The sequence below is a fragment of the Aricia agestis genome, chromosome 3 (genome assembly GCF_905147365.1).
Source record: "Aricia agestis chromosome 3, ilAriAges1.1, whole genome shotgun sequence".
Lineage (NCBI taxonomy): Eukaryota > Metazoa > Arthropoda > Insecta > Lepidoptera > Lycaenidae > Aricia > Aricia agestis.
The window spans coordinates 318,850-343,422 of record NC_056408.1 but is presented as its reverse complement, the minus strand read 5'-3'; the positions used below and the strand labels follow the sequence as shown (position 1 = coordinate 343,422).

The 24,573-nt window shown below is 38.1% G+C and overlaps 2 protein-coding genes across 2 annotated transcripts in view; both read left to right on the top strand.

Moving 5' to 3' along the window:
* Nucleotides 1-466: 466 nt before the first annotated feature.
* LOC121740212 (collagen alpha chain CG42342) overlaps nucleotides 467-24,573 on the top strand; it is a 181,139-nt gene continuing 157,032 nt past the window's right edge. Inside the window, exon 1 of the mRNA XM_042132848.1 lies at nucleotides 467-973. Within this exon, the coding sequence (XP_041988782.1) occupies nucleotides 616-973 (358 nt within the window). The 5' untranslated portion in view covers nucleotides 467-615. The remainder of the gene's footprint in view (nucleotides 974-24,573) is intronic.
* LOC121740211 (putative nuclease HARBI1) lies at nucleotides 16,587-18,782 on the top strand. The gene is made up of 6 exons (XM_042132846.1): nucleotides 16,587-17,171; nucleotides 17,391-17,581; nucleotides 17,679-17,814; nucleotides 17,951-18,092; nucleotides 18,176-18,463; nucleotides 18,552-18,782. Exons 1-6 carry the CDS (start codon nucleotides 16,926-16,928, stop codon nucleotides 18,662-18,664), a joined length of 1,116 nt encoding a protein of 371 aa, XP_041988780.1. The 5' UTR covers nucleotides 16,587-16,925; the 3' UTR covers nucleotides 18,665-18,782.

The window sequence follows — 24,573 nt, the reverse complement described above, 5'->3', positions numbered from 1 at the left end:
GTTTACTCTATATTAATAATGGCAACAGGTAAGTACTTGAATTTTTTGCAAAGGCCTTAGTTAATTTTTGGCTTAACTTTGCTCTATAGTGGTACGGAACCCTTCGTGCGCGAGTCCGACTCGCACTTGGCCGATTTTTTTAATTTGCGTGCCGTATGCCCATTTCTGACCAATACATAATATAGGTACCTAAGTGAAAAAAAAAAACAAAAGAGCAAGACAATTATAATTCTAATTTCAAATTTATAAAATGAGCAAAATGGCGGGCGGGTTTTTCTAGACAACCATCAACCACCAAAAAACAGCAAAATGTTTTAAAACTATAAAAATTACTCATACTCAATTAGGTAAGTACTCAGTATTTATTAGAATATTTTTTGAAACTAGTGAATATACCCTAGAGTTTTCGTTAGCGGTTCCGCGTCTCTCGAAATGTTCGTTTCACATTCAGTGGCTCACCGCCTGCCGACCGAGGAGGGTGTGTCGCGCGTCTCCGCACTCGCACGGACGAAATTACGATCCCGAACTGTGAACAACAAAACTTACCGTGTTTCCAACTACCGCGAGCCGATGCCCACCGATTTACGATGACAAGCGGGCTCACGTGAAAGCGCCATGATATTCAAGATGGGAGGAGGGAAGCCCTCGGGCAAGAGTCCTCCGGAGAAAAAGGAGGAGAAGAGCAGGAGCAAGAAGGAGGTCTGCTCGGAGAGATGTGCGGACCCGTGGACGTACTGTGCAGTGTTGTGGTGTGCGTGTGCCATGAGCCTGGTGTCGAGCGGGTACAGCGTGTGGCGGCAGCAGGGTCTGCAGGCGCGGCTGCAGCTGCTGGAGGAACAGCACCTGGCGCTGCGCAGCGCGGTGCTGGAGCCGCAGCAGCCGCTGGTCGAGCGCCTCCGCCGGGACCTGCGGCCGCCCAGCTTCTACCGCCCGCGCCGCAGCATACGGGACTACGACTGCAGATGCCCACCAGGTGAGAGTTGTGTTGTAGAATGTGGGTAGATACTGCAGACGAGTATAATGAAATACGTCTTTTTGCAATCCAAATTCCTTACCACTTGCTAAAAAGTTTGTCAATTGGAATAGTTTTGCAACGATACTTTTATAGTACTTACTTAAGGCCCAGTAGTCCCTTAAATTAGCAGGTCGATGTCTGTCAATACGAATATCAACGTAAAGGACATTAAAATAACATTTGAATATCAGCGCGCCTTGTACAGTAGCTGTTACGCGCTCGCCGCGTGCCTTGATAATAGGAAATAGGAGAAAAAACCTTTTGTTTTTAGTATTACACAAATCAAATATATCAAATCGACAATTAATGTACTACATTTTTTGTTTTTTCTAGAAAGTATGTAATTTAGCCATAAAATGATTTAATTATGAAAATCAGCGTTTTAACAGTCATCTTTGAGATTTTTTTCTATCGAGCAGAATTTGTCAAATTGTGTACTGATTATACCTTTGCGTATAGGCAATTTTCTCAATTTTAAAACGGTACTTTTCTTATACTTAAATAATGAAATTTCCTTTACAAAAAACATTATTTAAAAAAACCCATTTTACGTAGTTGCAACAACTATTGCACCTTTAACTTATTTTTTTTATATATTTCGAAATGACAATTTGTACATACCTAATAATTAATATTATATTCTGATGAAACTTGTAACAAAACAAAAACTTTACGTGGTATTTCATGTATGTCTAATTCACGTAATCGTTTTGGAAATTGATAACTTTAAAGACGATAGGTACTTGAAGTACTTTAATATTGTTTTAAATAAGTTTTTGTGTTGCTATTTGTTACTTATTTATAAAGGTAATTATAGCAGTATGGAGCAGCTATAGAGCTGATATATGGCGCACTTGCCGTGTAGGCGCGCTTTGGCGCACTAGTAAATAAATAAAAACTATAATTATCATCAAAAATCTAATTAGGTATTATAGGTAGTACCTCCAATTTCTAACGCAATATTATAGTCCGGTCTATTGAGACGCAAAAAAATCGTAACCTCGGAATAATTCGCATAGAGCTGAAAATTGGTAGAGACGTTAAATACACCATAATAAACAAAACCTCAAAAGTGCCCGGCGATCCTCCTTGTGCAAAAAAAATTGTTTAAGGTCAAAGTACATTTTATCATAAAAATAAGTAAGACAAGAGTATAGCTCATAGAATTCTCTACAAAAAATATTCAGACACTTTTTTCATACGACTTAACATTCCTCATAAATAGCAGGTTGAAAGTTTAGGAAAATCATATTATATAAGTATAATATATATATATTATACTTATATTATAAAGGTAAAACAATTGTGGAACTGCTGGTTTGAATTGAAAAATGAGTTTTGCGTTGGATAGTCTTATTTATCGAGGAAGACTTGAGCTACGTTCACGTTGCCTATATAGGGGCAAAGAAACAGAGGAAAATGTGGAAAAGCGGGGAAAATTATTTTAAAGAGCTTATCTCACAAACTGCCGAAGCATTTTTATGTTATTTGGCACATATATTAAGTAGACCACGTGAAGGGACATAGGTTATTTTGTTTTTCATGAAAATGTATGGTTTCTGTGAAATACATAATTAACAGGGCGGAGCGGAGCTTCTTGTACTGCATACGAGGGCTGTTCACAGCCAAACATATTTCTGCGTGACTTATTACCGTTACAAAATCTAATCTTTTCGAGTAGCGAAGAGCAACAGTATGCTTGCAAGGCACTCATAAGTATGTCAGGCCCGAGAACATGTCAAACAACCCTATGTAGTACTAGACGTTAAGCGTGGCACCGCCCGCGTTTATTATAAATTTCACAAAAACCGTACATTTTTCTCAAAAACAAAAAAGCCTACGTCCCTCCACGTGGTCTATTCTATAATTGTGCCAAATAACATAAAAAATGCTTCAGCAGTTTGTGAGGTAAGCCCTTTCAAATTATTGTTATCTCAGTATTTTTAACATCTTCATATATTTCTTCCCTCCTATTGGTCGCAAGGTGATGTTATATTAAAGCCTTTCTCGATATATAAAATTATCTAACACAAGAATAATTTTTCAATTCGAACCAGTAGTTCTACAAATTCTTCAGCTTTATAATATAAGATATGATTTTTCCAACTATTAATAATAAGCCCGCTATTTATAACGAATGGTAAGTCGTACGACAAAAAGGGTAAAGATATTTTTGTAGAGAATTATATGATCTACACTCTTGTCTTAACTATTTCTATGATAAAATGTACCGTTTGAAAAATAAACAGGAAAAATCTCACTTTCCTACATTTGACCTTGAATAAAATTTTTTGCACAACGAGGATCGCTGGGGCCTTTTGAAGTTTTATTTATAATAGTGTATTCAACGTCTCCACAAATTTTCAGCTCTATGCGAATTATTCCTAGGTTGAATGTTTAATTTTCCGGGGGTAAGTAATAACAATTTTACATCTGTTTCCCTATTGATTTCTATAAAAAATAAAATAGATGCTATACTTCCTTATTTTATATTTTTATTTTTTATTTAATAATAAAATAATTTGATTACACCATGCGTAAACTAATATTACGTAGATTAAAGCTTAAAAATAATTCATAGGGTCCCGTTTTTACCCTTTGGATATGGAACCCTTATAAAAAGGATTTACTTTAAAGAAAACCTATTTTCCCCAAATTATTCTAACAGTACTCCATTTTCTAAGTCATTGTTAAAATAAAATAATGTTTACGTATCTTTAACAAACAAACTAAGGTTTTAAATTATTCGAGTCTGAAAGCTCATACCGACTTATCTCTATCAGTGGAGTCAAGATTTAAGGCGAGAAAATTCAGCGCTGCTTGATGCAACAGGGCCGGGGGAAGTTTCGTATAAAATGTAGGATGAGATGCACGTCTCAACTGGGCCAAGGAGACTTGGTATTGTACGATCCTCGAAGCACCGAATATCGGTATGAACGTTATATCATCATACGACGAAATTGCTAACGCCAGAATTGTGTTCTGCAGGGAAATTCTATTGCGCTCTTGAGGTAGACATGCCGATGCACTTATTTCGCTTTTGATATCATTACAATGGTTGAAAGAGCTGGATGAAAATCCACTGTAGTAGTATTTTGAAACGGCAACTTTATAATATTTTAATAAAATGTGTTAGTTAAATCCTTACTCAATGTCCTTCGGCGTGACTTAAAGCATTCGGACTACACAAAATTTTATCAAAATCGGTTGAGAAAATAAACAGACACACTTTTGGTTTATATTTAAAGTATGGATGTTGCATTAAGCATCTGAAAGAGCTCCGAACCCAGACTTGGAAAAGCCTTAGCAATGATCTAGATTCTAGATCTTTCGAAAATCAGAAAGTGACATAAAATTGTTGGCAAAAAATTAAAATGTCATCTCAAATTATAGCTGACATAAATTTTTTGCTGCATCAATATTGATGGAGCTGATAGGTTTGAATATTTGCCGGGCTCGGGACTCGGCGACTATTTGCTCGCCAATCGAGTTTGTTGTGACCCCAGTCGGCAGTCCCGCCGATATCGCCAGTCCCACCAGGCCCGCCAGGCCCGGTAGACGACGACTCAATATTTGCCTTCCTTCGGTTAAGCTGCGCTGTTTGCCGCGATAGCTGAATATTTGTGTTGGGCCAGGTATTGTCGCGGTCGCAGAAACACAACCACTCGCCTCGTTTGCTGCTGCGCTTTCATATTCTGTCCAAACAAATACACACTTCACGATCTCCACAAATAATGATCGTTTGAAGTTTGTTTGCTATCATAATAACCGTTCGGTTTATATTTGTACGAGTTAATCTGTATTGAAAAGCATGATTTGACGAATACACTTTTTAACAAAAACACAAAACATCCATCGAAAGTCTAAAATTAAGAAATTATTCTGGAGGCGTTCCGATTTAATACCACGTCGAATAAATTTCGAAAGAGCATAATAGAGGGCTCGCCTGTGTAATTACGATACATTCCATCCTTCTATTGAATTCATATTACGGTGGGGTTTGATTTAGTATATCGATATTCGAAAGAATTTTATATAGAGATATTTTCGTGGATTAAAAAAGCGAATATTATCTAGCTGATAGTGATGACTGGAGTGTGATTGGCGGTTCGCAGCTCGTTCCGGTGATCTCGATCGCTCGAATAATAAATATTGATGGTATCGCACAATACGCAGATGATTTTTATGTTCCGATACGCGTACATCAAACTCCGACTATTGTTCTGACAGCGCTCGCATTATCTCAGTGCGTTTTTACTGGTCCATCTATATCTGTGTAGTGTAGACTCTGTGCAAGTGAACAGGGGTCTGTGCTCTGTGCAGTGTGCGTCCCTGTGCTCTGTGCGTGCGTGCACCTGTGCGTCGGTCGCTCGTCCCTCGTTCGATATGCGGCGCGCGTCGTCGTGATCGGGACAAATTGTTGCGGACGCATTTAATGTTTGTGATTACAAAATGCGTGTTGTATTGTCGAGGTATAATTGTAAAGGCGGGCACACATCTGGTCCGTCTGAATGACAATCGTGTCAACTAGGCGCGCCCCGGCCGAGCGTGTTTTGTGAGGGGGTGATGACAATAGACAAACTAACAAACACGTCTTTTTATTGTAATGTATTATGTAACACAATTACACAACATAAAGGGTTACAATTCGTAGCGTATTTAAAAACAGTTTGGTTGAATGAATTTAAAAAGAAACACTTAATATTTGTCGGATTATGTCGCGTGATGCGCACCAATGCAACGACCAAAAATGATTTCTCTTTTGTAATCGCCTATCAATAACTCCGTAGATATTAAACGGCGAGAATAAAATACATTATTACCATAATTCCATAAACACGAGAGGCATTAAGTATTAACCCATAAATCAGTAGTAAATATTATAATGTACGGCGCGGCGCGGCAGTGCTGCACCCGCGTCATTGCCGTCAATGGGACGCATTCAATACAGCGACGCGCGACGTAGAGCCGCCTGTGCGCCGGTAATGGGATATTGTGGTGTTTATTGACTGTTTATAATACTGAGCGATTGAGGGCCTTGAGGGACTTGGGAGCGGACGGAATGCGAGGAAAGTCGAGGGAAATAATTATCTCGAAAGTATTATAAATTATATCGAGCTCAGCACTAGAACTGAGATTGTCCGAGCGCTCAATTTTAACGAGCGATGGTTTTGTCAATGTCATAGCTTTTGGAGATATTACCACAGATATTACGTAGTAGAGCTCTATGCTCTACTCTCTAGTATAGCGCTATTATGCAGCGAAACGAAAAAGGATATAACGTTGCTTCCAACTGTAATAATATACCTATATATTTTAATAGCTTAATAATTCAAAAATAAGTAAAACAACTTACATAAAAAGATTAAAGAAGCAGCTGCATAGGCGGTAAGAAAGGTTAAAAACCTCCCTTAATAACATAATAAAGTGTAAAAGCTTTTAAACATGATACGTTCTTATATTGTAATTGATATAATAAAGCCGAAACGATGGTTCCTAATAAATTAGGGTACAACATTTATATTATGTAACCCTGTAATATCGAGCGCAACAAAAACACCACTTATACTGTGGTGGATCTAAAAGGCACTTCACGGGGGTTATTAATTTTTTCGTCCGCAGCACAAAGCTGATCCCGCGGCGCCGGCTGTCACCCGGGACAAACGCCGGGAACTGCCGGGGCTCCTAGTTCTGTTTATGGCTTATTTTAATGTGGTGTTTATGATCGCCGACTGCGGCTTTATAGACCCTTTACACCCAATTTAAACCCTTCCGATATTACGAGAATTGAGTAATTAAGATCAAAAACGAAAAAGGAAGCTTCCTTATTTACACCCGCAATAAATATTTCAAATTTTTTGATGGTTTCGCCTTTGAACTGGTTTTAATTTATTAGGTATTTCGTATTTTGTACGAAATGAAGTCAAGCTTATTTCCAAAACACTACGTTAACTGTTTGTTGGTTTTGTTAATTGACAGTACATAATGCTATACTTATGCTTGTTGGTATTGCTATTAATATACCGCTAACGACACATAAATCTGCGGGCTAACAATGGGGAAATGATTGCGTTCACCCAACGAATCTGGCGTTGATCAATGGCAAATAGAGGTGTCGGTGGGATTCGGGTGAAATCGTGGGAAGTGAATGTGCAATCAATAGAAAAAACCTGAGGGTGGCGATAACGCGTGCATTTGACACCGCCCCGCTCCCCCGCGGGCCCCGCAGACCCGCACCATACACTTTAGGGTTGTTTACTTGATGTAAATGCTTACGGCAAACTCAATATTTCTTGTTTATTTGGTATTTTCAAATGTAAAGTACTTACGTACTTCTTACCGACGACAGAAGGCTGACGGTACCTAAAGGGTCCCAAACATTAACAGTCCGCCTGCAGACTCTGGTCGGCAGGCTGCCTGTCACTGACCGTCGATACAAAATCTACAAAATCGTCAGGGGAACTGTGAGTCTGTGGTCTTTTCCCATTGACTGTCAGGCGATGGCCTGTCGGCGACCTGTTAATGTGTGGGGCCCTTTAATCCTAATATTATGCGCATTTAGGTAGATATAGTGTTGGAGATCGTTTTTAGGGTTCCGTACCCAAAGGGTAAAAACGGGACCCTATTATTGAGACTTCGATGTCTGTCCGTCTGTCTCCAGGCTGTAACTCAAGAACAGTGATAGCTAGAGAGTTGAAATTTTCACAGATTATGTATTTCTGTTGCCGCTATATTAACAAGTACTAAAAATAAAACAAATTAAATATTTGAGGGGAGCTTCCATACAACAAACGTGATATTTCAAACATTTTTTGCTCGGTATCAATGATGATAACAGATAGGCACTTGAAATTTTCCAAAAAGTCTTAATTATATGTGTACTTTAATAAATAATAATTATATTTTAATAACCTCGCACTTAGCCGATTATTTTTAGGGTTCCGTAGTTTAACAATTGAACTCGGTAGCTAAATTGTAGATTCAAAGTACAACATTGTAATTCAATTATTGCATATTGTTATAATATTATATTCTTAATTCTATTTGTATGTTACACACACCGATATTGTATAAAATATAAATGTTAGTTTAATATTATTTCCGTTCCTCATAAATCCCTTAATAGTAGATAATCTCGTTTCATTAAGAGCTGCGTCTTCCTACCCCCAGTAATCGGTACCACGCACTATGGAGTGGACACCTCGTATGGGCTTTCAATACGGAGGGTCACGTCTCCCCCTGCCGCGGTCCCGCAGACCCTCAGCCTGTCCGGCAGCAGATTACGGGTTAATTAGATTCTGTTTTATTCCGCATCTGATGAACGGCGCTTTGTTTGTAATTCTATTAACCTGATGTCAGTCGGGCTTAGCTCGGGGGTCGCAAATGTATTCCGATATCGCGAAATCGGTCGTTTTGTTATTTAAATATTTCGGGTAAGTATTTTAATTTGTCCTGCCTCTACCCATCACTCCTTTCATCGGGATAATATGACGTTGTTGAATTGAGGAGCGTTAATCGCGATCCTTTCATAAGCCCATGTACCAATGTTTGATGACTCCTTTCTTCCACAATTATTGATGGTCGTCCAAAAGCACTTCATTACGGACCTTTGAAGTTCGTTAATGACCAGTAATTGTGTATGTAGCGGTACAGATATACCGAGGACCCGGGATAATGAGAGGCCGCTGTCCCGCGCCGCGCCGCGCTCCTAATTATTAACGCCGTTCCTTACGGCCGAGGTGGAAACACACGTGAACATTCTTGAGACAACGTCGCTGCGAATCCCTCGCCGTCGTTTTTTGCGGCCGAACTGTGATAAGTAGCAAAGGCTGTAAGTTGTAACGTTTACGACGCTCTACCTAGGTGTACGTTTTAGGCACGGGTTTATGATATATTTATACTTATAGCCAAATCTTGTCTTTGCTTTACTTTGTGATAAGATTACTGATTTGCAGAAAATTATACAAACAATTATAATCATTATTATAGTGCCTGTTGTGACTTGTAAGTAGCTCTTGGCCTTCTACAAATTAGGGTTGTTGAGGAAGTGATTATGAGGAAGAGGAGGAGGAAGAGGAATTGTCACGCGCAAATTTTGAGGATGCGGATGAGGAAGAGGATATTTTATGAGGAAGAGGATGCGGATGAGGAAGCGGAAGAGGAAGCGGATGAGGAAGAGGAAGATAGAAAATTATAAATACTAGCGGACCCAACCCAAACTTTTGTCCTGTCTGTACTTTGTACATAACGTACTAGGTACATACATTACACAAAAATTAATTAAAAGGGCATTTTCCAGTGAACCAAACTATGAATCTAAATTCTAAACCATTCTCAAAACACACACAATAAAGAATCATCAAAATCAGTCTAGCAATAAGGGCCGCGCTACATCGGAATGACAGCGGCGAGGCGAGCGCTTTCAGTGTCATATATATATGATTTTAAACTTTATCTTCATTAATAGTACCGCTCATAAACCTATAATGCTATATATTAAGTCTATGGTACCACTTGAAAAGTCTACGGCCGCCCGTGGCCGCTGTACTATGTATTACAAAAATGAAGATAAAGTTTAAAATCTTATGACACTGAAAGTGCTCGCGTCGCCGCTGCCATTCTGGTGTGTCGCGGCCCTAAGGCTGTTTAGACACACGCCGCAGCGGCGCCGCTGCAATACTCATCTTTGCACTTCTATGGGCCCTCAGGGAGAAACCACACGGGTGCGGTGCGGCACCGCTCCGGCGCGGCGGTGCGGCACCGCTCCGGCGCCGCGCCAGAGCGTGATTGGATACGCGACGCGCATGCGCAGTGTAATTCCTCATAAATTCCTCTTAAATTTTGAGGAAGCGATAGCGGAAGAGGAATTTTTATTTTTATTTATGAGGAATGCGGTAACGGTTGAGGAACCCAAAATATTGCGGAACTTCCTCATTATGAGGAAGCGGAAGAGGAATCCTCAGCAACCCTACTACAAATACTACTCCCAACTCCTTTTATCTTGTAACTAGCAACCCGCCCCGGCGTCGCACGGTTATAGAATATATATAGCCACTGAAAAAATGATTAAAATCAATAGCCTATGATCCTTCACGTGGTCTATTTCTTATCTGTGCCATATAATATTAAAATTGCTCCAGTAGTTTAATTAATTTATTAAGTTAGTTTTCCCCGTTTTTTTCCACATTTTTATTTATTTCTTCGCTCCTCTTAGTCTTAGCGTGATAAATTATAGCCTATTATAGCCTGCCTCGATAAATGGGCTAACTAACACTGAAAGAATCATCAAAATCCGTTTTAAAGATTAAAGGGAACTTTGTTTGGGAAAAAAGCGACTTTGTTTTACAATAATATGTATAGATTACGAATAATTTTGTTGCGGGTACCGAGACAGTCTAAGCTTGTCCCTCGGGCTCCCTGAAATCACATCGAAGAGTTTTCGTGGTTAGCAGAAACTACTGTCGACCAAATAATTTATAGTGATGGAAATGTATAGAGGGAACCTCGAATAAAAATAGTAGTCACCAGTAATTTCTAATACATAGTAGGTAGTTCGCAGCGATATTATGAACATTTCGGGCGCGTGTTTACGCCGTAAAGCCACAAATACAGTCCCATAACTAATCCTTTTAACTGGCGCATTGTTTAAAGTTCGGAGGTTCTGGGGTTAGATCCAGTAATTACGGCGGTAGTTTATGCGCGTGTCACCACTCGCACGCCCCCCGCACCCCGCTTCCCGCTAAGCCTAAACTACTTGAAAGCATCTGAGGTATCGTTGTATATTATCATCATAGAAACATGTGCTTTTTGTATTAACAAATCATCTTTTTGCATCGCGTCTGATTGCAGCGATACAGAATATTATATTGCGTGATTGAGATCTTGTGTGAAAGCCGTGCTAGTGCTAGCGTAATTCGAAATAAGGTTGTAGAAAAATATTATCTAAATTATGTTACCTGTAGATAATAATATCTACAGGTGTAGAATGTACTTAATATAAATTAAGTACAATATTATGTGGAATACGTAACATATAACATATTAATTGTTATATTAGTAGTCAAGGCTGCTTAAAATAGGTCTTTAAAACCTTTTGTCAATAAAACTATTTTTGGATAACAATTACAAACGTAGACAATCAATGACGAAGCAAAAGTTTGCTCAGCAATGCGGAAGTAGAGCAAAACAATATCGACTTATTGCCACAAAATATTACGGGCATATTACAATATTTGTTCACCCCTAAACAAGTATTTACAAAGTAAAATTGCGTTCGGAGGTTGTTTCGTATCGGAGGGTCAAACTAGTCAAACAATATAAATTGTAAGGGTCCGCGCGACCTGCCCGCGCCGCTGCGATTAATGCTGTATCGTGTTGGAGGAGTTCGCCATTCGCCAACTTCGTTACTTTACCGCCTTTTTATTGTTATTGCTCCGGGAACCGTCGTGTTGGAAGTTTTTCCCAATTACAAGTTCTGTTCACGTGTGTTAACATTAACGCAGTCTATACTTACATAGTACGGTCCAAACTAGGAAGTGAGACCATAAAAAATAATTTTATAAAGTGAAAATTATAGGACAAGAATAATGTTACAGTAAAAAAAAAAGTACCCTGCCTAAATTAGATTTTATTTTAACTCTACATACTATAAATCTCCTTACTTGATGGAATCTGGGTAGGTATGCTCACATTACACAATACATTTAGATCTACCACGATAGTGACGTAACGATCGCGTTATTTGAAAAGCGTCTAAGAAATGCTGCGTCATTCGCTCGGGCCGCGGAAAGTCGCTAACGAACCGGCGAAGTTCGGCTCATGATCAGCTTCAAACATCCCGCCCGCTCATTGTCGATATTGAATAATCTCGCCGTGCCAACTTTTGTCCCGGCTCCCGACAACTTTCCTGGAACAATTCCATCGGGGCCGAGCGTCATTAGTCATTACCTAGATTTTAAGATTAATCATAACTTGGACTTCGCGCGGACCTGAGTATCTCGTAACTACTTTTATTACCGATATCTGCTGGCTCCTTTCGAGTTTCGGATGAGCCACGTAGCGCGGGCGGATATATTGCGGTCGGTCGGTGTTATATTGCGTAATGCGTTGTATGAATTGGGACATCAAAGGGCAGAAGCCATTCAAACGAAGGTTTTCCCTAATTTAATGTCAATTTGATTTAGAATTTCCAAGTGAACGAGTTTGCACCCGACGCCGTGGGCGGCCGGCGGGTGTCCTAAAAGTTAATTGTGGAGCGACCGTCGACTTCATCGACGGCTGAACCTTCGGCTGGTTAATTGGCTTAACTGGCTTAAGGACTCGCGACTTCTGCCGCCGGCGGTCGATTCAGTCGGACCCGCCAAATTGCCCCCAGATAGATGAAGGTTAGAAAATGACACGACGATATTCTAATATGTTCCGCTTGAAACGCTCTAGAGACAAAAAGGCCGCCAACAAAAGCGATTGCCGGGGCTAAGTTTTAAGCGGAAACTTTAATTAATCCTAAAGCTGAAATAACCTGCACATTGCTTAATGCTTTGAAGTTCGAACTAAAATCTTAAAGACTTTCGTGAATTACTATTTCATAACGAAATTGCTACTTAAATTTCTAGATACTCGTAGTATTCAGTCAGGTCAAATAGAAACTTGCCTGAGCGCATATCGAATTACTTACTAAATGCAGGAATAAAAATATTATAAGTACATTTAGTATTCACATAGGAATGTAATCTGAAATGAAGGTCTGGTCATTACGGCGGCCGTATAGGGCAGCCGGACCCTGCGAGTCCTGCGACATACGAGGCTCGAGCCGGAGGTGACGAACCTCCGTGAGGCCCGAGACCATACCGCCCGGACCCGATGTGACCATACTCTGATGGTAATCATGTGAACACCACTCGTACAAAACGCAATTTAATGGGACAATTAGCTGGACACGTCAGCCTTGCCAGTTGCCACAATTGTTGAAGTTTAATTTTAAACTGGAGTATAATAGCTCGCACTTAACTAAATAACTAGTTATATTTAGAAATTGGAAGCAATTTATTTGTAACTATCTCGGCGACTCATTTCGTTACGAGCCGAAGCCTATTTCGGTCGCCCGCCGAAATAGGCTCTGCGACTCGGAAAATAAAGGACATAATTGCGGGAATAAAAAATGCTAACTAAAGCGGGGTGAATCGGATTTTCGGCGGGGATGTGGAGCTTTATGACGTCGACAATAAGGGTCATTTCGGTGACATTAATTACGAGGCATTAGGGACGGCCAAATTGAGTTGATTTCGGATGAGGGCTTTATTTGGACGTTTATCTGGATCGAGGAGCTGTTCAATCGCTTGATTAAAATTTTATATGTCCATGTTTGTGTCCTCCTCATGTACTTAAATATAAAACAAGCACTTCAATCGTATTTAATTAATAGGCATATTATATCTGATATTATATTTTTGGTTGATGTGGAATGCCGATCACAATATTACAAAGGATAATGAGTAGTGGCTAGTGAGTATTATTAACATGGTGACTTTTTAGTTTATTATAAGTTTACGCAAATTCAAGGATCCTCTATCAAGACAGTCGTAAAGTCTATAGTATCAATAACGTAAAAATCCAACAATAACAATTATTTCGGGAACGCGGACGAAACGGCGAGTACACAACAATGAAACAAAGAAAACAATTTGAGGAGCGAGTCCAATTTCAGAGGAAGTCGAAAGCTCCTCGGGGAGCCGTCGTGCGTCGGGGCTGCAACGAGCTCCGCTGTACTGACTACTGACTGTTTATTTTTACACCCCAACCGTCCCGCTCATTGCCGGGGATTCCAGCAATTCCTGCTGTAATTATTAGATCGGAACATATAAACCTTTTTATTTTTAGATTGATTCCCCAAACGAAACCTATAGGGATTGTGTCTTGTGTTTGGTACGTAGGTAGAGTTGCTGTTAAATTAACAGCTGATTGCCAAATTGTGTAATATCAAACGTTTCATAATGAACCCACCGGTTTCTTCTGACTTGTTTGTGTTTGCTAAACGAAAATAACTATTGTTCGGTATTGGGCAAACAAATCAATAACGAGTACTAAGTGGCGGTGGGCGGAATCGGCGGGCCCAATTACGTATTGTCGGGTCCAGTGACTGGTGACTGGTGGCGGCCCCTCTTGATGGGCTGACGTGACCTGATGTAGAAAGTCCGGATGAGTTTCTCCCCAGCCGATAGCGACCGTCGACCGGTCTATCTACATCATCGAGGAGTATCTTATCACTGGTCTAGACCATTTCTGATAAACATTGATGTGGGCGAATGCCCTGCCGGCATGATTAGAGGTAGGATAATCCTTTCCTAAAAGGAAGAATCCTTTCCTAGAAGTCATGAGGAACTTGTAAGCCATATCGCCGTTAGTATTGTATATTCCAGACATAACTCGACACTTAGTTAAGTAGATTCCCAAATGGGACGTCCTCAGTTGAGCGGTATTTTATTCGGGGGAACTGAGGCCAAAAAAATTTATGGGGCGTGCCGCAGACAGCGTCGAGAGCTCCCGACATGAATAAAAATCCAACGTGAAGCTATTAGAGACGCCGCACATCCGGCATATTATAGAGCCATTACGTCCACCTCGCACTCACTCTCGCCGCTGATAAAATACCATTTGAAGCACCGAAATAGACTCAGGAAATTTATGGTGCTGTCGTGACCCAGGATATAAATGTAGCAGACTACCTAGCTCCCCTGAGTGCTCCGATTAATAACGATATGACTTACGCTAAAGCTGAAACTGAAACGATAACGCGCAGTTATCGTTTTGGTGAGGTACACCTCACAATCTAGGCTTCAAAAGTTACAAAATATTATAGTACACTAGCTGTCCCGGCAAACGTTGTTTTTCCATATATATTTTTTTTGGTATGAAAAATAGATGTTGGCCGATTCTCAGACCTACTCACAAAATTTCATGAGAATCGGTCAAGCCGTTTCGGAGGAGTATGGCAACGAAAACTGTGACACTAGAATTTTATATATTAGATATTATGTAAGCATGTAAGCACGGGTGTGGTTGCTAAATATTATGTTATAATAAATTGTATCTAAGCCTTTATTGACTAAATGTTAGATCTAAAAGCACTTGTACAATAATTGTGATTGATGGTAATGTGACTGTCATCATCAATAATCCCCGTCAGCAATTTGTTATAATTACGATCGGAACGCAATTCTAATAACTCGATTGTACTTTATTGCGGGATTTATACTACGCTGCTGAATTTGTTATCCGTGCTTGAAATTGAACGTCTATTTTAATGACTCCATTCAATATAATCAAAGTAAGACAATCTATATGTTAAAATTTTTTGGCCAATAAATATTTTTATTTGTATATATTAATACGTGAGCCAAAAACTTTGTATCCCTTTTGACGAAAAATGGGAAAACGTAGGTGAATGAAATTTTGCACAGTTATAGTTTATATGGTGAAGGAGTGCATCGAGCTTATATTATTTTGAAACTATGCTTTTATCATACATTTTTTTACCAAAAAAAACATTACACACACTACAACATACACACTAGGAAAAATGACAGATTTTTGAGTGACAAGCTTATACATACGAATTATACTCTTTTATTTATGGTTCTTGACAACAAGGTGACGAATTGAAAATGGATTATAGTTTTTTTTTATTGAATCTTAGATACTATTAGACAATGCTTACACGGCCCCGGCCAGTCTGAGATCAGCTGAGTCCCAGAGACAAGAGTTGACAAAAATATGATAAAATCACAGATTATAGATGTAAAGGATAAAATAAATAATTTTTTTACAAAATATAGGTAGTAGTCCTAATGTCGTTGAAACTAAGGTCGAATTTCGACCATTGGGCGATCTCTAGTAATAATGAATGGTCAACGTTTAGATTTTGGTAGATACTCAAATATCTGATATTTAATCCACACACAACATAGGTTCCTTTAACACTTAACACTTTCACTGCCTCTCAGTTTGAAATAACCAACTCCCGTGCAACACGGGTTATTGATCGAAATAGATCGGGATCTAAGTCGAAGCTATCATTAGACAAAGTTAATCCCGACCGTATCAGTACGATACTTAACCCGTCCGATTTAAATAGTACCTGCGATAACCGATACCGATACAAACATCTGTTTCCGCTCACGACCGCCCGCCGGCAGATCCGATCTCAGCTGAGTGGACTGTTATTAGATCTGTATAAATATCTCACTCTATTTCTAGCGAAGACACTATCAAGGAAGATTTGCGAGTAAGGAGCGGCGAGTACTGCTGGTAGCTATTAAAATACTTTAGCTGTGCGTTAATCGGATGTAACGAGAACATTGTTGGAAATCTATGAGTAAATCTCATCTGAGCTTCGCTCACTGATATTAATTAATTAAGGTGAATTATTATATGTACTCGTTAAGCTTAAGTTTGTCTTTGTAAATTGATAAAAATGCATAGCCTCCCGACTGCTGTATCAAGTTCCATCTGACACACGACACAAACCCGCTCCGGAGTGGGTAAGTGGATCAGTAGCTCTACCATGAGTTTAAAGCTATAGTATTTAACGATACTCGATACCGTCTCACGTAAATTTTTAGTATGGAAAATTTTACAGCGCCTCTAGCGGTCACTTGTGGAACTAAAATCGCTACCATGAGTTTACAATAAATACGTATCGAATAAAAACTCGCTAGCGACTAATGTTTTAAGCAGTTTCTCATGTGAATCGGTACCATGAGTAAACAATTTGACAGGTGGTATCGTAAAATACTGTTACTACAATAGTAAAATAACTCACTAGCCTTTTGTAGGGTGAAAGTGTTTAGTGTTGTGAAGAGTTTCATACAAAAGAATAATATTTAGTAATTTGCGCTTAATACGTTATATAAATATGTCCGGTAAAGCATATTTAGCGTGGAATATGTTAGCTTTGGCTTCACGAGAAGACGAACGACGTGAACAAGGACGATTTCAAGCTAGTGTACGAAAGTGTCTTGGACATCCACTTGAAAATTTGAGTGATAATAATTTTATTAAAGAATATAGGCTAAGCAAAGAGGCTTTCGAGTATTTGTGTGGACTCCTAAGAGCTCACACAGATTTGAAATCATCACAAAGAGTATCCCTTGACACAAAGGTAAGTTAGTACTTAGGTACATTGTATTTTATGAACTTATATAGTAGGGCTGCTGGAAGAGATTTCTTATTAGAAATAAGCAGATCCTTTGTGTCGTCTTTCTGTGTATATTATCACTGTCATATTGTCATTGTTTCTTGTGCACAATAAATTATTAAATAAATAATATACTTACCTATTTTGTAGACATATTTCTTCATAAAAATAATACAATTTTAGGTTTTATGTGCATTATTATTTTATGCACATGGCAGCTATCAGCGAATTACTGGCAAAGCTCATCATTTTTCCCAGGAGGCAATGAGTGTCTTTATTCATCAAGTAACACAAGCTTTAAACCATCCAATAATTTTAAAAAAATTCATAAAATTTCCAACGAGAAGAGAAGAAAGGGATACCATTAAACAAAGGTACTCATAATATAATATAATACTGCATAAACATATTGTATAAAACTCAATTAATATTTTCACACTAAGTATCATACTGATTAATGTTTTTTTTTAGTTTCTTCAATAAATATGGCTTCCCAGGAGTAATAGGGTGTATTGACGGAAGTCACTTTAAAATATTTACACCCAACAAAGAAGAGGAGCACTTATATTTCTGTAGGAAACATTATCATTCTCTTAATGTGCAAATGGTTAGTATTTTAAGTTTAACTATGAACGATAAGTACTTAATTTATTTCATTTTTATAGTTTAAGTGGTAATTCAAAGTAATGTAAGTAGTATAACTTTATATCACATATTACAATCTACTTACCTATTTTTTTCAGATATGTGACCACAATTGTAACATCCTCTCTGTAAATGCAAAGTTTGGAGGTGCAACACACGATGCATTTATATGGGAGAATAGCAATATCAATGATTACATACAATCATTGCACAGGCAGAATGAGATTGTGTGGCTGCTTGGTGAGCAATCAATTTAGTTGTTAAAACTGATAATTAAACGGTAATTAAGCTTTGGACAAACCCTAATAAAGACCTTTTCACAGGCGATTCCGGTTACCCTCAACGGCCATGGTTGATGACACCCTATTTAGACCCGCCTCCAAATTCGATGAAGGAAGTCTACAATGTAGCTCACATATCCACAAGAGTTGTCATTGAGAATACTTTTGGGCGTTTGAAAAACCGATGGCGCTGTCTACATAGGGATAGGACTTTATACTATCAACCAGAAAAATGTGCACAAATTATTTTAGCATGTTGTGTGTTACACAACATTGCACTGAAATACAATATTCCGGATCCTGAGGATAATATTGGTGTAGGAACACAAGGTATTTTTAGTAAAATAAACTATGGATACAGATGAGTATTTAAAGTTAATTAAAAATGTTTAAAATATTGCGTGTTTACTTCTTGCAGAACCATTTGAACAAGATGAGCTGGTGTTTGTAAATGAATCAACCAGTAATGTATTACTCAGGGGGCGCACAATACGGGATCAAGTGGCAAGAAGACTTTCCCAAAGACGATAAAATCAAAAGACTAAAATTCTTTCATCATGTTATCCTATAATAATTGACCACCTGTTAGTTACATTTTAATTCAATGTGGCTTTTATACTCATAATATACTTAAATATGGTTATAATATGTCTACCTACTTATTTACCAACCCACATTAACATTCTTACACTATAAAATATTATAGTTAATAATAAATATTATAAAAATAAATATTGTAGCTTTGAAATTTTGAGAGACAAACTCTGACAAGAACATTATTTGAAGATAATAATAAATGTGGCTATACTTGCAGGTGTCTAGTGTTGAGTAATGTGATCCTGAAATAATGATGATGATTTCTATTTCATGGTTTACTTGCTAATTAAAAGTTTTTTTTGTAAATCATCTTTATTTAATGTGACACACAATTTATACAGTTAAATAACAGCAATTTGTTTCTGATGATACACGATATTAAAGTAGTACACAAAGAGCTGCACATATGAGAAACCCGCCTGTCCTTTTTTGGGACTCGCAGTATCTTGTCCATGCCAAATTTCAGCAAAATCGGTTCAGCGGTTTGGGCTTGAAGAGGTAACAGACAGACACACTTTTGCATTTATAATATTAGAATGGATTTGGAATACAACAAAAAACAGGCGAATTTTGGTTTTGGAAAAGGCGTCTGCGCCGAGCACGAGGCGTTAAGGGCAAAGGTATGTTGCCCTGCGATGCACGATTTGATCGAGGTGCAGTGCCAATGCCTGTCGGGCCTGTCTCGCTCCTCTGCAGTCGGTCTGTAATAAGAAAGAAAAATAATATTAGAAGGAAAAAGTCTTAATATCACAATTGAAATGCTATTTTAGATAAAATATAAAGTTACATAATATTAAGTGATACCATTTTTACATAGAATAATAATAGAATAATATTATTATTATAATATTAAGTCAATAGTTAATACATATAATAAAAATATATTGGAAACAACTTTTCAGACTAAATATAAGAAATTGAGACTGCACAGGAATGTGATAAACTGATAACAATAATTTAGAGAATTATACATAGATAGTATTCCAATATTGTACCTGTGGTTACATTATGCGCATCTTCTGGGGGAACAATATGCTCGATGACCGAAGGTTCTAAAACCGAGGCACTATCTGCAGGTAAAGAAAGTCTAGTAGAAGGACCAGGTTGGTTCCAATCTTCATGTGCTGCAAAAAAAACAATTATTACTTATATTATACTGTAGGTGAATAAGTTAAGTCAGACGTCATAAACAATAGTGGAATATGTGTATATATTATAATATTTTTTTAGTTCAATGATAATTATACCTAAACATGATTCCGGACAGAATGAGCCTAGCCATAATAATATTATGTCCAATTAACCTTTTTAAACTTTTATATTAGACTATGTATAAAGAGAAAATACGAGGTACATCATTAAAAATATGTTTAAGTATTTAAAAGTTATAGAAAATTAAATGAAAATAACACTTACTTTTCCATGTATTCCACCATTAATTGAAATTGTGTGGCACTGGTACGCATTTTTATAATACATGTATTTTCGTTCACGTCTTTTACGAAATTAACTGCTATTCACAAGGAAGTGTTTAAGTAGGTAAAATTATCATCACACAAAAAATAATATGAACCAGACGATAGACCCTTGCCAAAACCATTAGAACAAAAAAAGGTAAGATTGTTTGGTTTTCGAGTACACTTGAGCAAGTGGCACTTGTATTTGTAAAATATAGTTTACAAGAAATAGCAATTCTTTATCTTAATACAATAATTTATGGTTCACAAGTTTGTAACTTATCTTTAAAAGTTCAAAATTTGTTTCCAAAATTCATCGAACAATGTCAACATTCAACGTTATTTACATACGATATGCAATCTCTCTTCTTCTTCTCCTTGTATAATGCATACAAGTTTACGAATATATTTGTCTCATACATATACTAATAACAAGTCGCTGTTTTAAATTGGTAGGGTTTTAAGGCCATATGCCGTCTTTGTCTTTTACTCGAGCTAGAAAGAGAGAGCAAAATCAATTATGAAGTTAGCTACATTCCGATTTTTATACTATTATAAACACACGAAAACAACATAAACAATCGTGTCGTCGCTAGCGAGTTTATATGACTCATGGTACGGTTTTTATTGAAAACTATATCGACGCACGTTTGCTCGCTATCGGGTACGGTAAAATCGTATACTTTTTCGATAGCAACTCATGGTAGAGCTACAGGCTGGTGACACGAAGTATCGTACAGTTACAGAGATAACGTGGCATCGAACGGGTCGGCTTAGGCTTGCGTACGTATTGCCAATAATTATAGGCAATATCTGATAAGGGAATGCAATTATGTTTGTTCGTGTATTGAAATAATCTCGCGGGGCGTGCACGGGGTGAAGTAGGCAGGAGGGGGCAGGGGGAGGCGTAACCGAGCCCGATAGAGTCATTAGCTTCCTGCCCTGTTTGCGTTACCAATTTGCGCCTCGGCCGCGCCGCGCCGCCCGGTGAGATAACTAACTTTAAACTTGTTCAAACTCACTTTGGATCATTGTTACTGTGTGTACTTTCGTATTAACCAGATGGTTTTCGTTTATAGAGTTTCGTAAATTGTGTAGGTTTACGCGAAAGGTTACTTTGTGTAATAAACTCCTTTCAACGTAATTAGCAAAATCGACATAAAATTAATCATCACAGTGACAAGTAAATTGTAGCGAAACCTACTCGTTGAATTAACGAGGTGCGACCTGAAATTGTAAAGGGCGCTAGTTCCGTAGCAGGTACAGAATGCGTTCTGCACCTGATTTACAGTATGACATACTATGTAAATATTATAATATGTATATTCATTATGCAGTAACACCAGCTAATCCAGCTATAAACTATAATAGGTAGGTACTAAATCCTTTTAAATAGACAAACATTCAATGAGGTATCCAAAAATCGTCTGTACACAGTATCGCCGGTGGTCTTACCGCATCTAAATAGCTCGGGGTGTATGTGCTAACTCGGCGTTTAGTAGCTTGTTGAGTGCGAGCGGGAACATGGCGCCCAACGTGGGGCCGCGTTAAGAGGATTCCACACCGCCATTTTTTCCATACAAACGCTGTCCCCTGTTTCCTCCCTGGATAATGCTAGTAGAGTTATAATTTTTTTCCTGAATATCTACGGCCACTAATACAATGTCCCTATGTTTTCTTTTTTTTCATAATTTAATTATTAAATAAGATATGAACGTTCAAAAACCCAAAAAAATGGCCAGATTTTCCACTGTGTTCAAACGTCCAGAAAACAGATTTGGATAGATTATACAAAAAAAGCAAAACATAGGAACACAGCTCAAGCCTTTTTTTAATCTTTAATGAAAAAAGTACTTAAATCGGTTAAGTTTTGGAGAAGGAATCAGGGGACAACGAATCGTTGATTTTCTGGATTTTCTGCAGTTGTCTCTATCGCGTTCTGCGGTATAGGCTTGAGGTAAGGGAGACAGCTATAGATATTACACGTACTTTTTTTTCATTTCTCTTGCCGCTGTGGTATCCTCTTAATCATGTCCGCGCTAATTACCTGCAGGTACACTCTACACTTTCCTATTGTACTGCTGTTATTAGACCCCTTTACACAAGATCAGAGAATTTAGTGCTTTATGTACTCAATTTATTATATTTTCGATTAATGTTGTGTTCTACTCCAGATCGTAGATTTATTTGGATACTCTATGATAGTCCATACTCCATACATCTTATCCTATATAGCGTTGATTTTCTTTTAACTTCTAAAAGTGATATCTAAGGATGAGCGTTAATCCTGTGTCTCTCCAGTTTATCTCAAGCTGAGAGTCTCGACGACGTCTCACGTACCCCTCACTATAACCGTGAAGTGTTCTCATAAAGCAAAAGATTCCCGACTGTCACGGGCCATAAAAACAAAGTGCGGACTGCAGTAAAAGGCAATAAGAATAAAAACTGTCATCGGAATGAGCTCGGCGCGACGACTCGCTGGCAGGCGCGCGGCGCACGGCGCATTCTGCGGCGGGACGGCTGTTTATTGCTTTAGACTTCTCACCTACATATATCAGTATGTTAAGTATTGGGGGCGATATTTTATTGTTATAGCTTCTAAAACTACGACTTCTACACACTAGTGGCTTAAGTTTTAGGTATCGGCAAAGAATACATATTATTAGTAGCTACATGTATCAGTTTGAATTAAAGTTAATTTGTTATTATCTTACTATGTTACTTATTTATTTTGTTATTTGTTGTATGTTATTAAATAATCAGGTTTGTAGATGTAGAGAAAATATCCATCCAATATTTTCTAACACCAACCTTTCTGATAACTGCGAATGCACGTGAATGGTCTCTCTACAAAAACAATCTCGTTGTTTCCAATGTTTTGCGTCGCGACAACAACCAATGTTTACAGCCAGTTCCCATTTAGCATTGCCAATCAAAACACTCAACTCCACACAAATTGCGAGAAGTGAGAAGTCATTATTTGTTTGTTTTTGCCCAAACCCTGTAAATATTTTATCCTTATTGAGTACTTCTGTGTCTTATTCAAGTTCTCAGCTGTTGTTACCTTTTAGCTTAGAAAATAAAAAAAGCAAAACCAACTTACCACATTTTTAATATGTACTTACAAAGGAAAATTTGGAGTGTTCTAGGTGTGTCACTTGTGTGTGATGTATTTCCCCCGCGACATTCGCGAGGAGACAATGACCCCGCGTCCGGGGCGCGGGCGGTCAACCCCACACAAAGGGTTGTTTGATTTGCAATTATTTTCGAACCCACTACATCCTGATCTCTTTTAATGTCGGGGAAGGTAATTACTTTTTAAATGTCCGTTTTAAATTTGTTTTCGACCTTTTCCTTTATTTTTTCGTCGTAATAGATTTCTGCTATCTCAGCGGGGATTTCCCGGGGGATCTCCCCGCGCTCGGTTTGTATTTTCACTAATTTGTCTTTTGTAATTGTTTCACTCGCTCCGAAAATCTGCGACTTTTTCTTAGATGTTGGTTAGCTTAACTATAGATATGATTTGCTATTTAATATTAAGGCGCTGTGGTTGTTGCAACTATGTAAAATGGGTTTTTTAAACACGTTTTAGTAAAGGAAATGTCATTATTTAAGTATAAAATAAGTACCGTTTTAAAATTGAGAAATTTTCCTATACGCAAAGGTATATCAGTACACAATTTGAAAAATTCCGCTCGATAGAAAAAAATCTCAAAGATGACAGTTATAACGCTGTTTTTCATAATTAAATCATTTTATGGCTAAATTACACACTTTCTAGAAAAAAAACAAAAAATGTAGTATATGTGTCGTAACCTAACGTAAACGATTTGATATATTTGATTTGTGTGATCCTAAAAAAAAAGGTTTTTACTCCTATTTTCTATTATCAAGGCACGCGGCGAGCGCGTAACAGCCACTTCACAAGGCGCGCTGATATGAATGTTATTTTAATGTACTTAACGTCGATATTCGTACTGACAGACATCGACCTGCTTATTTTAAGGACTACTGGGCCTTAAGGCCGTTTTCAATTATTGTTGCAATTACGCTGTCGTATTTACGTCGCGGTCGGCAACTCCGCAGTCGGCAATATCTTATCGATTGTATTTCCACAGCAGTTCATATTGATCTGAACTTCGAAGGCCCCTCGCGTCTATTTATAGGAGTAATGAATAAAAACCAGTCGATTTGTATTCAAAACTCTAATAGAGAGGGGATACTATCGATTGTAAACTACAGCGATTTAACTGTCTCGTTGTTTTGCGTCTGCCGCAGGAGAGCATCAAACGTATTCTTATTATGCAATACAACACATTTATACGATTACGTTATGTAAAACTAAATATTATCAGCTTCAAACGTTATAATTGTTCGGAGAAAACC

What these genes read in the sequence shown, in the direction of transcription:
- LOC121740211 (XM_042132846.1), top strand. Translation starts at nt 16,926, where the DNA reads ATGTCCGGTAAAGCATATTTAGCGTGGAATATGTTAGCTTTGGCTTCA. An exon ending in GAGTATCCCTTGACACAAAG is followed by an intron (nt 17,172 to 17,390) that starts GTAAGTTAGTAC and finishes ATACAATTTTAG; the next exon opens with GTTTTATGTGCATTATTATT. An exon ending in TATTGGTGTAGGAACACAAG is followed by an intron (nt 18,464 to 18,551) that starts GTATTTTTAGTA and finishes TACTTCTTGCAG; the next exon opens with AACCATTTGAACAAGATGAG.